At 42.1% G+C, this 18,329-nt stretch overlaps 1 protein-coding gene across 1 annotated transcript in view; it reads left to right on the top strand.

The window, feature by feature from the left end:
* The first annotated feature begins 2,009 nt into the window (after nucleotides 1-2,009).
* The window catches only part of LOC126095080 (cytochrome P450 4C1-like), a 131,301-nt gene continuing 114,981 nt past the window's right edge, over nucleotides 2,010-18,329 (top strand). The window contains exon 1 of the mRNA XM_049909763.1: nucleotides 2,010-2,189. Coding sequence (XP_049765720.1) covers nucleotides 2,018-2,189 — 172 coding nt within the window. The 5' untranslated portion in view covers nucleotides 2,010-2,017. The remainder of the gene's footprint in view (nucleotides 2,190-18,329) is intronic.

Below are 18,329 nucleotides of genomic sequence, written 5' to 3'. Positions count from 1 at the left end.
TTTTTATGGAAATATTTCATTGTGAAGAATTTTTGAAGTTAAATCTATGTATATTTGTATTTTATCTGTTAAAAATAGAACATACGAATATTACTGTTTTTCGAAATTCAATCCTAAGGGGAAGAAATAGGGTCAGATTGATTCACTAATCATCTCTGCCCACTGGTACTTTCTCAGTCAGAAAATAGAAAATTCGTGTTTAACCATTTTTGGTAAATGAAACGACCAAGGGGGTATAATAACTGGCAATAGTATTTTTGAAATAAGTAATTACTAAAAAACTAAAAAAGGATTTTAAGGCTACCGGCAACTGGTATTTCACTTCTGGTTTGGAAATAAAAGAAATACGTGTCTCAGTTCTTCTGAAAAATCAATGCATGACGGTGTACAATAGGGTATGAAAATTTTTAAGAAAATATTTCATTCCATAAAAACATTTTTGAAGATATGGTTATGAAAACTGATGTTTTACTTCTCGTTTATACAGGGTGTTACAAAAAGGTACGGCCAAACTTTCAGGAAACATTCGTCACACACAAATAAAGAAAAGATGTTATGTGGACATGTGTCCGGAAACGCTTAATTTCCATGTTAGAGCTCATTTTAGTTTCGTCAGTATGTACTGTACTTCCTCGATTCACCGCCATGATTTCATACGGGATACTCTACCTGTGCTGCTAGAACATGTGCCTTTACAAGTACGACACAACATGTGGTTCATACACTATGGAGCTCCTGCACATTTCAGTCGAAGTGTTCGTACGCTTCTCAACAACAGATTCGGTGACCGATGGATTGGTAGAGGCGGACCAATTCCATGGCCTCCACGTTCTCCTGACCTCAGCCCTCTTGTCTTTCATTGATGGAGGCATTGAAAGCTCTTGTCTACGCAACCCCAGTACCAAATGTAGAGACTCTTCGTGCTCGTATTGTGGACGGCTGTGATACAATACGCCATTCTCCAGGTCTGCATCAGCGCATCAGGGATTCCATGCGACGGAGGGTGGATGCATGTATCCTCCCTAACGGAGGGCATTTTGAACATTTCCTGTAACAAAGTGTTTGAAGTCAAGCTGGTACGTTCTGTTGCTGTGTGTTTCCATTCCATGATTGATGTGATTTGAAGAGAAGTAATAAAATGAGCTCTAACAGGGAAAGTAAGCGTTTCCGGACACATGTCCACATAACGTATTTTCTTTCTTTGTGTGTAAGGAATGTTTCCTGAAAGTTTGGCCGTACCTTTTTGTAACACCCTGTATACAAGGAAATATTTGTTAGGTGATAAAAGTCGCTGCGGGAATATCTCCACAAGAATGCAAAAAGCATGATTAAAGAAGGTTTGGGCTCCAGCTACGAGTATCGCTTTTTGGTCAGAAGTACATCCGGAAAAGACCATGCATATAATTAAGGCCTTAATTACCGTGAAAAGCTTAGAAGATGTTGCAATTTGTGAACAACATAAAAATTCGATTAAATGAAAACAAGAAGAAAAAGGTCTCTGCTGACCATATAGTACACGCAAGCAAAGTAGTGGGCTTCAAGGTAGTGGGTATATAAACGAAATAAAATAAAAGCAATAATCAGGTTTCGAACACAGGGCGCAAAGAGTGAGAGGTCATGGCGCTAACCACTGTGTCCCCATTTCGACTGACCTTATTGCGGACTAAAAGACATTTAAAGTACGTTGAAAATTTTGACCATGGTTCTTTCATAAACGGTCAAATATCTACAGAGAAGCCGAGCGAAGTTTCTGGAAAATGGGGTTATGGTACTTGCCGTGTTCTCTTCGTCAGTCGTTTCCGGACCAGGCTACCTGACCTTTTACTGATACATTTAGCCTTCTCCACAACTCCTAAAAACATCATCGCGGCATCATCCTGTGTAGGACAGTAACCGCGGACTGGTCCCGCCGCGGTTGTCGGTGTTCGCGCTAGGTGGACCTGCGATAAGGAAGAGGGGGGGAAGATATGTAGGCCGCTTGAGAGCCGCGCCATTATCTGTACGGACGCTGCTCGCGATGGATGGGCAGGACCTGCTGGTTGTCGGAGTAGCCGTGGCGCTGCTGGTGGCACTGGTACAGCACGTGTCGCGCAACTGGCGGCTCTGGAGGAGCGTGGGCTGCCTTCCGGGTCCTCCGGCCCTGCCCATCGTAGGGACCGCCTGGCTCTTCGTCGTCACTAAGCGCGAAGGTCAGTCACGCGCAGCACTGGCGTATGCGCCATCCACCTGACGCTGGTGACCTTATAATTGCAAAACTACTTGAGATTTTTTGTGATCATCAGTCTCCTGACCTGTTTGATGCGGCCACTGCGAATTCCTCTCCTTCATTCTCTTCATCTCAGAGTACAACTTGCACCCGACGTCCTCAGTAACTTGTTGGATGTATTCCAGTCTCTGTCTTTATTTACAACTTTTATAATCTGCAGCTCCCTCTAGAACCATGGAGGTTATATGTTTTAAGAAGCGTCCTATCAATCGTCCTCTTGTCAATGTTTTCCATACGTTTCTACCTCGTGGATTCTGCGGAGAACTCCTCATCTTATCAACCCACATAATTTTCAACATCCTTCTATGTAACACCACATCTCAAAAGCTTCGATTTTCTCATGATACATTTTTTTTCAACGCCCATGATTCACTTCCGTACAATGTAGAACTTCACCGGTAACAATCTCACAAAGGTCATCCTCAGATTTCGTACTAATAGATGCTTTTTATGTTCTCCTTGCTTTGTCTGGCATGTGTTATTTTGTTTCCAGAGTAGCAGAATTCCTTAACTTCGTCTCCTTCGTAGTCACATATTTTGATTTTAAGCTCATCGCTTCTCTCACTTCTGCTACTCCTGTTGCTTTCGTCTTCCTTTGATTTATTGTCATTAAATTCAACAGTTTCTGCGGTACCTACTCGCTTTCACCGAGGATTGAACTGTCATCGGCGAATCTTATTACTCATAGCCTTTCACCCTGAATTTCAGTTCCACTCTTGAAACTTCATTTTATTTCCGTCATTGCTTCTTCGGTGTAGAGATTGAACACTAGAAGAAAAATACTGCATCCCAGTCTTACATCCTTTCTAAACAGAAATTTCGTTCTTGTTTTTTTCAATCGTATTGCTTCTTTTAGTACTTGTACAAATTTTATATTACCCGTCTTTCCATATATCTTACTGCTACTTTTATCAGAACTTCGAACATCTTTCACCGTTTTACACTGTTCAAATGGCTCTGAGCACTATGGGACTTTACTTCTGAGGTCATCAGTCCCCTAGAACTTAGAACTACTTAAACATAACTAACCTAAGGACATCGCACACATCCATGCCCGAGGCAGGATTCGAACCTGCGACCGTAGCGGTCGCGCGGTTCCAGACTGTAGCTCCTAGAACCGCTCGGCCACCCCGACCGGCTTTACACTATATAACGCTTCTCATAGATCGACTAAACCTACAAATATGTTTAGTTTTCATTAAATATTGCTTCTGTTGTTCATCGCAACGACAGAAATTCCTCTCTGGTGTCTTTACTTTTCTGAAAGCCAAAGAAGTCGTCATCTAAGAACTCCTGATTTTTCTTCTGCGTCCTTCTGTATGTTATTCTTGTCAGTAACTTGGACGCATGGGACGTTAAGCTGATTATGCAACAGATCTCGAATTTGTCTGTCCTTGTTACCTTCGGGACTGTGTGGATGACATTGTACCGACAGGTTGATGCCATGTCTCCAGTCTTACAGATTCTGCACAACAACCTCAACAGTCGTTTGTTTGCCACTTCCCCTATGACTTTAGAAATTTCTAAAAAACGTTGTCTATGCCCTCTGTCTTATTTCATCGAAAGGGTTTCAAAGATGTGTTAAACTTTCACTCTAACATTGGATTACCTGTTTCCCACATCGACTCGCCTTTCCTCTTCTATCACGTCATCAGACTCCTTCTTTCCCTCAAGGAGGCATCCAATGTACTCTTTCCACCTACCCGCGCTCTCCTCTGCGTTTCACAGTGGAATGCTCATTGCACTATTAATGATGACGTCCTTAATTTAATTTTAACGAAGGTTCTTTTGACTTTTGTATATGCTGAATCAGTCCTCCCGATGACCATTTCTATCAGATTTTTCCTGCAATTATTTCAGCTTGGCTTCTGTAAACCTCCTATTTATTTCATTCATAAGTGTCCTTGCCTTCTCCTGAACATTTTTGTGCTTTCTACTTTCGTAGACGAATTGATGCATTTCTTCTGTTCCCAAGGGTTCTTCGCTGCTACTTTCCATACAACGATGTTCTTCTGTCCAACTCCTGTGATACCCTTTTTATGGATTGTCATTTCTCTGCAACTGAACCTCCTGTTGTGGTAATGATTAATGAGGCCATTTATGCACCTAACATGCTTTTTCCCTCTTTAATTTCAATATTCTTTTACAAAAACGTAAATGAAAGTTAAGTAACTTGAAAGCCTCCTAAAACGCCTGTGACGTCGCTGGCTAACTCGCTGCTCCTACGGTCATAAAGCTAATTCACAGTGATGTCTTGTTTTGGAATTTACTTTTCGGAAATGGTGCATAGTACCATAAAAGCTGCTTAACATTTTTTTTTTTTTTTTGAGAGATCGAGAGAATGAGAAGATGCGTAAAATGTTGTTGTACTGTACCGGAAAATTGCCACCACGTCGACGAACAAGATCACTAACCTAATTAAAAGCGTGTTGCCCTGTGAAGTTAACCTTAATTTACTTCCGAGATCTGCTTTCGCACTGTTACAAGAAAGGATACCGTCATTTGATGAAATTGATCTCTTCGAGAAAATTGTCGTTTTATCCTTCTTCACATAAATTATTCGATAGTTCAGGTTTTGGAGTGGTAGACCGCTGAATTTTACAAGGTGATATCCGTAGACAGCTGGGTCGAATCCAACCCGAAAGAATATTTTAACTTATTTGTAAAGCGATCAACAGTCCTCTCATATGAAAACCAAATCACAATTACAAAATTTCACCGCACCTATCAGAAACAGAATATTATTGTGTATTCCTTGCTGTTTACATGTCCGCACATTTGCAATTGCTGTTCACATAAGTCACATTCGAAAACATATTTTGTAATTAACGTGACCACACACATTTTAGTTTGTTAGAAACAATGTTTTTTTTTATCTTTGTCCTTTCCAACTAGGATCACTATTGTTCAAATAAGGAAGTTTTATGAGCTTACATAACGATGAAGTAAATCTCCTTCGGACACTGGTGTTAGTTTACACTGCTAAACATCACAGACATTACGATTGTGTTACCTGCATGTTGTACAAGTTTTATATCTCTCCGCATAGAAAACCTCATCCTCATAGACCTCATTGTACTGTGTGCTTATGGTGATGTCTCCAATACTAGTGATGCTTTCCAAAAAGGGATATTGTTTTTTCGCAAAGTAAATGCATTTATCCTCTTTGTCCATTTCTCAGACTAAGATTAATGTGAAGCTGTATATAACACATCCCACCATCGAAACAACTACTACAGTATGTTCTTGCTAACGCTATTTTCGTATTTCGTGTAAAACTTTTAAAAATTTATGACCTTTCCAGGATTCGAACATTTGACTTCATTAACCAATATTCAGAGGCGCTATCCATTGCGCCACTGATCGGCCTGTCACCTCAGTATCCCTGCTGACTGTCTTCTATATAGAAAATCAACACTAAGGTTTGTCAAGAATAATTTTGTTGTGCTCCTGGTCGTAACTGTGTGGACAGACAGTCGACATCTAGTTATAATATAATGACCCATTTGCAAAAGTTCTACAATTCCTCAGTTCTGAGAGAGTTTAATGATGCTGCAAGGGGTAGAGAAAGGAATGTCCGCCGTTTGCACATATCGCCGCTCGAAATGGGTGGAGCATAAACTCATCAACTTTCGCTAGGTTTCCACTATCAACGTTCACATTGTTTCTATTGATGTGTAAAAATTGTGTGCAGAAAAAGTACTTAAAAACCTCGGAACTTCGGCTAACATTCCTCTAACACATGTAAGGCTTCGTCTTACTCCTAGTCTGTGACGTCACCGGAGCATCAGCGAATAATAAATCTCGATATCTAATGATTTTTAAGCTTTAATTCCTTGTAACTGACAGATATTTTGTGGTAATATTAACTACAAATGCTATTTGAATACTATAATCAATCAGAATAATAACAGTCTGAACCATATTTTTAACACAGGAGAATAACCTATTCTACATCCTTAGAGAACTTCAAATCACTTACTAATAAGGCTGGCTTCTCCAGCAAATCTATCTTCTGTTCCTTCCTGTATTAAAACTTTCTCATCATCTGTGATTATTAGATAGGCATTTCCCTTTAAATACTGAATTATATTTTCAGTACTCGCTATGTGCATTATATCTTTATCTTAAGCTTGTAACGTAGTCACGTATGCCTGAGCTATTGTTGACGTTGGTTTTCTGTTCATTGTGATAAGAATAATCTATCGCTGAAGAGTTCGTAGTAATATAAAATAAAAATCTCAAAAAAAAAACAAATTCCAGAAAATGACATAATTAGAACCAAAACTACAAAAATAATAGAAAGCAACCGAATTTCCACACATCACTTTTTATAATGGTAGCTATCTAAGCATGTAATATCACTGATCCACTGTCATCCAAGCTGTCAAAAGAGAAATAGCGTACATAAAAACCAACTAATATCAGATAAACATCTCCAATGTACTAGTACACCTAAGGAGAAACCAATAATTCTAAAAAATAAAGGACATGCAGCAACGATATTACATGTAAGGCAAAAACGTGTAACGATGTATTATAACTTTTCAGATCATAGTTACAGACCACTACATTAAGACCATCGCTTACTTACATATTTACAGTGCACCTGATGGGCTCATCGTTAATAATTTATAAAACGAATTTAAAGAGCAGTATAGCTGACTGATATTTGTAATAATCATATCATTAAAAGACATATTTTGCACTGTGGGCCCCAAAGAACAAAAGAACAAATTTTCGTAGTAAGTTACCCTCTGCCCTACATTCCTACATACGACGAATCCTACCGCTGCTGTTGATGTGACCAGATTTATCTTATCAGGTATCCTTATTTGTTTCCATGTTATTTCGGTAACCCCCGCTGTATCTACTTAGGCTGTTTCTTTGCATTTCATTTCCCTTATTCTCTAGCTTCCCTACTACGTTCAAACCTCTGACATTCATCCCTCCGATCTGTAGATTGTTACCATTTCATTGGTTATTCAATCTTTTACTCTGGATACCTCTACATTGGCAGTCCCCTGACGTGGATGCGAATGGGGGACTAATTGGGAATATTTTGTCAGTGCAGAGATCATCATGACACTTTTGCAATTACAGGCCACATTTCCTGTGGACAGACGTAAAGTGTCTCTAATACAGTGCAACCTTTAATGACCTGCATCCTCACACCGCTACCCCACGGGTAGAGAGGCTACCCTGAAACTCTGTCCGCTCCTTGGCCCGCTTTCACAAGGCCGTTGGGAGAACGTGGGTGACTCCTGATACCGGAAGTCTTCGATCGCTATCGATGGTGATTTTTTAATCAAAGTTTAACGAGTGGCTGAGCTTGAACCCTTGAGTCACGACGTTTTGATTATCAAGCAAAGACGCTTCCCATAGGCCATAGCTTATCCAACGTAACATGTACATGGAATTCCGCCAGAGCAAGTGGCCTTTTTCGCTTTTAGTCATCTAAATTACTGGTGGTGCTAGAACCAATATTCCTCATTAGTGAGTCTCTACGTCGGTCAGATATCAGTAGAACAGTGTCCTCTTATGTTTAAACAATTCTTAATTCGTTAGGAAATATTTATGGTTTTTGTCTGGTACTTCAGTTTATACTCTAGACGGATCCACGAGAGACTGAATAACGGGTTTGGACTCGTTCGTTGTCTTTAACTGTGACTAGAGCTTCACAGGTATTTCTGATGTACCTTTCACCAGGATCTGACTGTGAAAGTTGCTGTTGACCGTAGTTTTGGCGCTTTTTACGTATGCTTTGGTTTTATATTAAGTTTCCTCTGCCTGTTTCCCTGGTGCTCTTTTGTAGCGAGAGTGCCGTTAGTGCAAAATTCTCCGAGTGGTACCATTGTACCAATGTTGGTCTTTGGCGTGTTTTATTACTTCAGTTGTTACGTATTTATCTAAACCGAAGTTTATAAGGTCTTGCAGCTTTAGCCACAGTTAGTCAGCGTTTGCTGGTTCTGAACTAAATGGTCTCAGTTCGTCCATTTTGTAAGCCGATACTGATCGTCTATCAATTCGACGTAGCTTCCTTGATGCCCTGCATGCCTTCGGTGACCACCGTCCTCGTATCAGCAACAATGGTCGTTAACCCCTCTGTATTGGTGACACTCTTGATAAGATCGAGTATTTTTGTTGCCAGGAGGTGTAAAAGATATTTTTCTGTGTAGATTGTCGACCTGGTTTGAGGCAGTTGTCGAAGTTTTCAGTATTACTTCACAAGAGTGTTTGCCCTTAGTTAAGATAACGTAATCGTAGCTTTCCCAATCAATACGGGACAGGTTAAAGTCTCCAGGATACTGGCAAGGTATTGTCTTCCTCCCGAATTTTGGCTGTCTCCAAATAGCCCTGTGACTGATTACTCGCCTAAGTCCACCGACTGTTGTCCATAGTTCGCTGCCGGATTCATTCCTGCTTTTCGCTATAAAAACTGCTCCTCTTGCAAAGTCTAGCCAGTATTACCGATATACATTCCACATTTCTCTTCGCTCTACTTCGATATCAACCGACTCACAGTTTCTAAAATGCTGTGGGGTGAGAGCTTTTTACGAGAGATGTGAGCTTTGGGACTTGCTGCGAATATTCCGGCAGTTAAAAACTGATATCTAGTGATTCTCACTAACCAAATTTGTTAACCAGTCTCTTTAAGTAATTGATTCATCTGATGCTACGTTTTTTTACTCGAAGTCTTGTAATTTCGTTGCTTTTTACACATACTTTGTCACCCGAAATGGCGTTCCCGGTGTGTAATGCACACATGACCTATCCAAGGCGACTCAACGTACTCTTTCCATCTGTCCGTTTTCACTTCTGCGTGTAACTGCGGAATTGCCATTGCACTCTTAACGTTACCATCCTTATTTTCAATTTCACTGAAAGTTGTTTTAGTTTTTTTGTATGAGTATACTGATTCAGTCCTCCCGATGACCATTTCTTTTTCGATCTCTTCACATTTTTCCTGCAGCCATTTCCACTTGATTGCCCTGCACTCCCGATTTATTTCGTTCCTGTATCCCTGTCTCTCCAAGAATATTTTTGTACTTCCTCCTCTCGTCGATCAAGTTAAATATTTCTCCTGTTATCCAAGGTTTCTTCACAGTTACCTTCCTTTCACTTGTGTTTGTCTGTCAAACATTTGTGATTCCCTTTTGAGAGATGTTCACCTCAACCGAAGTGCGTGATCTGGTATGCCTTACCGGAATATCCGCATTCTTAGAGAACCTGAAAGACGTCTCATTATTCGCAGTAATTCGATTTTCCTTCCACAATGATTCTTCCGAAAGATTCTCTTCAACTTCCGTCTTCTCTTCATAATTACTGAATAGTGCTTCAGTCTATATGTGCACATGAGTCCGTCTAACAACATACAATCTGATTTCGGAGTCTATCCGACCGTCCAGCTTGAATCTTCCCGTTCTCTTGGCCTTTCCCTAGACTACTTCTTCCTCTTGTGGTCCTCAAAATGCTTATTATTCCCTATTACAATATGAAATGTGTTGCGAAATTCAGTTAGCCTTTCTGCTCTCTTATTCTTACTGGCAAGTTCTTATTCCCTCGTAGCCTGACTATTAGATTTTCATCTCCCTTTATATACTTAATTACCCATTCAATACCCTCATATATTTTCTCAGTCTCTTCATTTTCTGTTTGCGACGTTGCCCTGTATACCTGAACTATCGTTGTCGGCATTGGTTTGCTGTCGAATCAGATGAAAGAAACTCTATCACTGAAGTATTCAGAGTAACTCACAACGTGGCTACATTTATATAACGGTTCCTACTTCCGATACACCATTTTCTGCTGCTGTTGAAATTACCCATACTCATCTGACCAGAAATCCTTGTTTTATTTCCATTTCACTTCACTGACCCCTACTATATCTTCCCTCCCAGGGACCCAAATGGGGAACTAATCTGGAGTATTTGGCCAGTGGAGAGATCATCATGACACATTTTCAGTTGCAGGCCACATGATCTGTGGATACACATTATGTGTCTATTGCCCTCTGCATCCCCATTTACATTTATCATTACTGATTCTTCCCACTTTTAAGGGCAGTTTCCCTCCCCAAGGGTGAGAGGGTACAAAGAACCGCAGTCCATTCCTCCACTGTCTTTGAAAATGGTGTTGGCCGAGTAAGGGCGGCTTCTTATATCGGAAGTAATCGACCGCCATTGGTTGTGCTTTTCATTCAAAATTTAAGCAGTGGGTGTGTTGAAATGCGATAACCAGCACGTTTTGATACCTATTGAAAGATGCTATCCCTAGATGACGGGTCCGCATTCCTTCACTTCGATAAACACGCAAAACACCTTCGCCTCTCCTATACCTCCCGTGTACTTGGATCCCAACACCCTATTAGTCCCCTCCCTTGAGAACTCTGTCTTGTTGTCGTGCCTCTGTCAGTTAGTCTCTCCGTCCCTAATTCCGTAATTCGAATCGCCTTTCCCTCCTAAGAACTCATTCCAGAATTCTACTCTTCGTTCCAAATACAAGCTACCATACTCAGCCCAAATGACGGCTTCTGTCCACCACTTTCGCTGCCCAGTTTGTGCCCCACTCATACCGTAATACCTACACCGTCCATCAAAACGTTATGAGACTTATTTTATTCCTGACGTATACGCGACGTCAGCGCACTAACTATGGGGCTGATTGAACTAACAACTCTCAACAACAGATCAGCATTCAACAAGCCACTTATGAGTAGGCAACGTTTAGTAACGGACCTACAGGCCTACTGCGTCAACATTGTTGTTTCACAAATCATCCGTAAGTCAAGTTTTCAAGACATTTACAAGGATGTTTTGAAGGAGAGAAAAGTCTGTGTGGTGTCCCGCACACCTTGACCCCCAAACAAAAAATATGCCCGCGTAGACACATACCGAGAAGAGAGTGACGCAAAACGCCAGCAATTCTTTTCTGGGAAAAAACGTCAAGGGTGAAGATACTTGGTATTATCAATACGAACCATCTACAAAACAGAAATGTGGAGAAATTCACTTGAAGGGACCCCACTTTGGCTAGGTAACGGACGTTCAAGTCGAGGTGATGCGCAGGTAGAATAAATCCCAAAGAAGGACTTTTGTGACAGTTTCGCTTGGTTGTGTGAACGTTTTGCGTGTTGTTCAGTTGCTCGGCATCCATTGACCAGACGTTTTCAATTGGTGAGAGATCTGGAGAATGTGCTGGCCAGGGCAGCAGTCGAACATTTTCTGTATCCAAAAAGGGCCGCACAGGACCTGCAACATGCGGTCGTGCATTATACCGCTGAATTGTAGGGTTTCGCAAGGATCAAATGAAGGGCAGAGCCACGGGTCGTAACACATCTGAAATGTAACGTCCACTGTTTAAAGTGCCGTCAATGCGAACAAGGGTGATACGCCAGTATGGCGATGACGAATACACGCTTCCAATGTCCGGTCGCCAAACGAGGATGCGACCATCATGATTCTGTAAACGGAACCTGGATTCATCCGAAAAAATGACGTTTTGCCATTCGTGCACCCAGGTTCGTCGTTGATTACACCATCTGCAGCCCACCGCGTTATCTACTACGTTATGAGAACAACTGACACTAATTGTATCTGGTGGTCCGCTTGGATCTGGGTAAGCAAACGCCTGATTTGCTAACTTCAACGCTGATTACACTACTAGCCATTAGAATTGCTACACCACGAAGATGACGTGCTACAGACGCGACAGGAAGAAAATGCTGTGATATGCAAATGAATAGGTTTTCAGAGCATTCACACAAGGTTGGCGCCGGTGGCGACACCTACAACGTGCTGACATGAGGAAAGTTTCCAACCGATTTCTCATACACAAACAGCAGTTGACAGGCGTTGCCTGGTGAAACGTTGTTGTGATGCCTCGTGTAAGGAGGAGTAATGCGTACCATCACGTTTCCGACTTTAATAAAGGTCTGATTGTAGCCTATCGGTATTGCGGTTTATCGTATCGCGACATTGCTGCTCGCGTTGGTCGAGATCCAATGACTGTTAGCAGAATATGGAATCGGTGGGTTCAAGAGGGTAATACGGAACGCCGTGCTGGATCCCAACGACCTCGTCACTAGCAGTCGAGATGACAGACATCTTATCCGCATGGCTGTAACGGATCGTGCAGCCACGTCTCGATCCCTGAGTCAGCAGATGGGGATATTTGTAAGACAACAACCATCTGCACGAACAGTTCAACGACGTTTGCAGCAACATGGACTATCAGCTCGGAGACCATAGCTGCGGTTTCCCTTGACGCTGCATCACAGACAGGAGGGCCTGCGATGGTGTACTCAACGACGAACCTGGGTGCACGAATGGCAAAAACGTCATTTTTTCGGATGAACCCAGGTTCTGTTTACAACATCATGATGGTCGCATCTTCGTTTGGCGACATCGCGGTGAACGCACATTGGAAGCGTGTATTTGTCATCGCCATACTGGCGTGATGGTATGGGGTGCCATTTATTACACGTCTCGGTCACCTCTCGTTCGCATTGACGGCACTTTGAACAGTAGACGTTACATTTCAGATGTGTTACGACCCGTGGCTCTGCCCTTCATTCGATCCCTGCGAAACCCTACATTTCAACAGGATAATGCACGACCGCATGTTGCAGGCCTTCTGGATACAGAAAATGTTCGACTGCTGCCCTGGCCAGCACATTCTCCAGATCTCTCACCCATTGAAAACGTATGTTCAATGGTGGCCGAGCAACTGGCTCGTCACAATACTCCAGTCACTACACTTGATGAACTGTGGTACCGTGTTGAAGCTGCAGGGGCAGCTGTACCTGTACACGCCATCCAAGCTCTGTTTGACTCAATGCCCAGGCGTATCAAGGCCGTTATTGCGGCCAGAGGTGTTTGTTCTGGGTACTGATTTCTCAGGATCTATGCACCCAAATTGCGTGAAAATGTAATCATATGTCAGTTCTAGTATAATATATTTGTCCAATGAATACCAGTTTATCATCTACATTTCTTCTTGGTGTAACAGTTTTAATGGCCAGTAGTGTAACTCGGAAACGGTGCAATATATAGAATTTTTTTCGTAACAGTTATTTCTCAGCACAACCTACCTTGCAAACCGCTTACAAGCTTTTCAGGCTGTGCCTGACCACCCTGTGTATTCATTACCAGCTGAGAAAAGCGGCGTCGCGCCCAGTCATTATTTATAGCTGTGCTCCAGACTCCATACACATGTCTCTTTTTTCCCTATGGAGCTTCTTTGCACACAACGTTTAAAATAATATGAATGGGGGCATGAACGACGAACTTGTTTTCTTCACTAACACTGGAGAGAGCCACGTAGAGCTGACACCAAGGTCCACTCCTGGCACACGCAGCAGCGTCTGACACTGTGTTTTGTTTATGATCACTGCACAACATAAGCTCACCGGGAACGGCACACTTTTAAAGCGAAATGGTGAGTTGTTATCAATATGTTGGATTCGGGCTATAAAAAATTCGGGCTATACAAACTCGCTTGCCTGTGCCACTTCCCGTCAAAATTTCTACTTCAGTGATGATACGTTGGAGAGATGTGACTCCAAGTCTCTGTGAGTGAAGGGTTCTGAGGAACAAGATAAAATTTGTCACTCTCGGTTACAGTTACGTCGCGCCTCGCATTCAGAGCTGGTTTCCAAAGAGCGAGTTAAGGTCTGACGTTCTCCAGTCGCAGCAAATCTCGCCTCACGATCTACACTGGATTCTCGAGAACGCATAGTCCTCAGTCTTGTAGCTGTTCTGGAGTACTCCGGACAGACTCGGCTTCTTCTCTTTTTTCTTTTTTTCTTTATTGTATTTCAGTTCTCCATCGGGGCGGGCTGGCAGCAGCATACGCACTGCTCTTCTGCCGAAAGACATAGAACAAACAATAGAAGACATTTAAAAATAACATAAAGGAGAAAACATGGTGTACATAGATATAAAAAAGGGCGTAACATTATGGAAGACAGTAGACAAAAAGGAGAGACTGTAAAATGGAGATAAAAACCGTAAAAAATGTAGCGCATACAAAAAAACCACACACTGGGACAATTAAAAGAACACAAGACGCAGTATGACCATAGCATAAAAGTATCGACGGATGACATAGCACATAACGATCACTGACAATAACACTAAGTACAAGGCCGGCACAAAATTAAAATCACACCTCTCGATGTACAGGAGAACAGCAACAAACACAACACTCATGTGACCCACTGATGACGATGATCAAAACGGAGGATCTGCCAGGCACAAGGAGATGAGGGAGAAGGGAAGAACGAAGGGAGGGGAAGGGGGGCAGATGGGAGGGGGAGAGCCAAAGAGGGCCAGGGAGGGAGGAACGTCGGAGGGAGAGAGGTGAGGATGGGGTGCAGGGTCTCAGGGGGGGGGGGGAAGGAGGAAAATCCGCTCTAGGAGAAGGAGGGGAGAGGAAAATGGGGACCCTGGGGAGGGGGGAACAAGGCTAGATTATAGTTGGAAGGAAGGGCATATGTCACGGCGAAGTTCATCATCCACCAGGGGGAGGCGCTGGAAATTGCCCTGATGAAGGAGATGGAGTGTGTGGAGGTGAAGAGAGGGAGGAATACAGCGATAGAGGCGCGGCAATGGGTAGGGGGTGGAGAGAAAGGAGGAAACCAGGGGGTGATGGGGATGAAGCCTGCAGACAGTGTAAAGGATGAGTAGGTGGTGGAAGGGGATGAGTTCATACAGGAGCCATGTGGGGAAGGAAGGTGGATACGGAAGACAAGGCGGAGCACATGGCATTCGAGGATTTGAAGGGCCTTGTGAAAGTGGGTGGGTGCGGAGATCCAGGCAACGCTGGCATAACAGAGGATAGGACGTATGACGGATTTGTAGGTGTGGAGGATGTTGGAAGGATGCAATACCCATGTCCGGCCAGACAGAAGTTACGAAGTTACCACTGGTTACACCAAGTGGTGAACTGATCAAGGTGGATTTGGAGGGTGCGTTGGGACCGTCGAAGGGTAGGATAGAAAGCCAGGAAGGCGATGTCATCAGCATACTGGAGAAGGTGGACAGGTGGGTGTGGCTTGGGCATATCAACCGTATACAAGAGATAAAGGAGAGGGGAGAGGACAGAGCCCTGGGGGACGCCAGCAGTGGCATAAACGATATGGGAGTTGGTGTTGTGGAGGGTGGCATAGGAAGGATGGCGCGAGAGGAAGGAAGCGACCAGACAGACAAAATTGATAGGCAGGGTGTACGTTTGGAGTTTAAAGAGGAGACCGGGATTCCATACACAGTCTCGGCTTCTTTCTAGACGTTTATATGTGTGAGCAAAACGAAATCAGAATGTAACGAGTAGGCGCTCAAAACACCCTAGAAAATAATATAAATAAATCCCACAGAAAAAAGCAATGCAATGTCGTCAAGTTTTTAATACGCAAAATGAAATCAGTAAATCAACATATCCTAGTCAAGTAAAGTTAGTGCTAATTTTTGTTTGTAAAGATAAGATTGCGGATTTTAATTCTGTCATTGACGTAAACTTTTGAAAATATATCTGTTACTGACTTTCTTTGGTGTACTGCGAAATTAACAGCGCCATCTATTGGTTCTTTGGTGTAATAAGCTGTGGTGATCAAACATCCTAACTACTAAGCTGAGTTGTCGTTTGTAGATAAAACTGTAAATTATGATATCTTTTTTTCTATATTCAGATTTTGATGAAGTAAAGCCTATGTGTTGCCCCAAGGTACGCTCTAGTTACTTCTGAAAGCTCCATTGAAATTTGTCTAGTAGTTTTAGAGATTTGCATGTTGAAACAGATATTCGCGATGGTTTTAGATAAAAATTTAAACCAAGATATCTCTTTTCCATGATTCTCTTTTGATGAAATAAAGCCTATACGTTGCCCCAAGCTATACTCAATTTACGTGAGAAAACCCAATTAAAATCGTCTAGCAATTTTGGCATTTAGCTTATTCAAACAGGCAAACAGAGAGACACGACGGTTTTACAGTTTTGTCATTAGAATAGATTCTTAAAATTTTTAGACACAGGGGCACTGAAGTTATTATTTTCGAAATAACACTACTTTTTAATTTTGCATTGATTTAGAAAAGCCCGATTTGTAATGCCAGTTCACACAAAGAATGCGTATATTTGCAAACATACCTCGGATTGTTGGAGAAAGTGAGTTATCGACACAGGACTATGGCTCGTAGACATTTCGTAATGGGTCATGACTTGATACACCAGCTGACGTGCTAGCTAGCAAAACTATCTATTAGAGTTTGCGGCACTGTGTGTTACTGGCGGCTGCATGTTTCTTCCAGTGAATATGCGGCCAAACTATCTGACATCCCCTGTCATTTATGCCAAACGTCTTTGGATTCCCTGCTGTTTTTGATATCCATGGCTCCCTCCAGCGAATGGAAATTATTCCATGGTGTCACAATACGTTTCCTATCACCTTGTCTCTCTCCCCCAACTCAGTGTTTTATTATTCTCGCCACTTCTGCAGCAAAACTCTTCGTTTCTTAACCTATCATTCCTCTTAATTCTCCATCTTTCCGTATCACCACATCTAAGATGTTACGATTCTACCTAATTCCGAGTTTGTATGGGTCACTTCCATATTATGCTCTGCAAGAGAAATACATACATCAAAAAAAGTTTAGCACACCCCAGTTCCCAGAACTCCTGAAGATAGACGTTGACTGTGGATATTGTATCACAGACACAGTCCCTTTGACTAAACCTGCTCAAAGATGCAAACAACCATACATGAACAACGCCTATTAGATGGAGGGGTACGACAGCCCATCAGTTCCAGTCATTCCACCAGGAAGGAGGTACACAGCTCGTGTTGGCTGTAGTTCAACCATGCCTAGACGGTCAATACTGCCGTTCGATCGCGTCCGCATTGTTACTTTGTGCAAGGAAGGGCTCTCTACAAGGTAAGTGTCCAGACGTCTAGGAGTGAAACAAAGCGATGTTGTTCGGATATGGAGGAGAGACAGAGAGACGGGAACTGTCGATGACGAGGTCCTAGCAAAAGTGTAGCAATAAGAGTTGCAACGTCCACTACACTTCTATCGTCTTAATCACTTTACCATGTGTTTGCGTACCTACGGATTTCAGAAGCAAGGCTATCGATTCTGAATACTACCGAATCTAAATGGCAATAACAGCTCACTCCGCTACAATAAAAAAAATGGTTCAAATGGCTCTGAGCACCATAGGACTTAACTTCTGAGGTCATCAGTCCCCTAGAACTTAGAACTATTTAAACCTAACTAACCTAAGGACATCACACACATCCATGCCCGAGGCAGGATTCGAACCTGCGACCGTAGCGGTCACACGGTTCGAGACTGTAGCGCCTACAATCGCTCGGTCACCCCGGCCAGCTCAGCTACAATATTTTTGATATGGAATTACTACCGAAAAAGATTACTTTTATATTGATCCTTCTGAGGAAACATTATTTTCATTCACTGAATAATTAATTTTCACGAAATAAATTTTGACATTTTGGTCACTATCCGAAATGGACAAACTTCACTGCAACATTATTTGATTATAGCAACGGCGTACGCAATCTATAACTGCAAGTAAATCTCGATTACGTGATTTTGTAATAAACTTGTTGATGCAAATATTCCCTGCGATTACTGACTTCAGCATGTCCAAATCGTGCTGCTCAATAATTTTGACAGTACGTTGTTAAATAACATTGTTAATACGGTAAAACGTACTGTGATTAGTATAAAATTGAAATGACCTTGAAAATGACAACACACTGACATCAGAGCACACTAACATTTACCTTCACAAACGTATTTTTACATGAATTAATCATATCACCAAATTAAAACTTTCAAACTACTGAAACTCATGAAATCAGCTGTTTATAAAACGCTGAGATACTGCAAACGAACCGACCAACATCAATAATATTATAGATGTGTAAGGAAATTACTTTCAGTAGTTTATTAGTGCCAGCATTCAAATAAATTAAACTGAATAATTACTTTGACTCAAAAGAGTACTGCAATGAATGCCTGTTACCCTGAAAACTCTCTGTTAGC

Source organism: Schistocerca cancellata, chromosome 8 (genome assembly GCF_023864275.1).
Source record: "Schistocerca cancellata isolate TAMUIC-IGC-003103 chromosome 8, iqSchCanc2.1, whole genome shotgun sequence".
NCBI lineage: Eukaryota > Metazoa > Arthropoda > Insecta > Orthoptera > Acrididae > Schistocerca > Schistocerca cancellata.
This window is presented reverse-complemented; position numbering and strand designations above follow the sequence as displayed.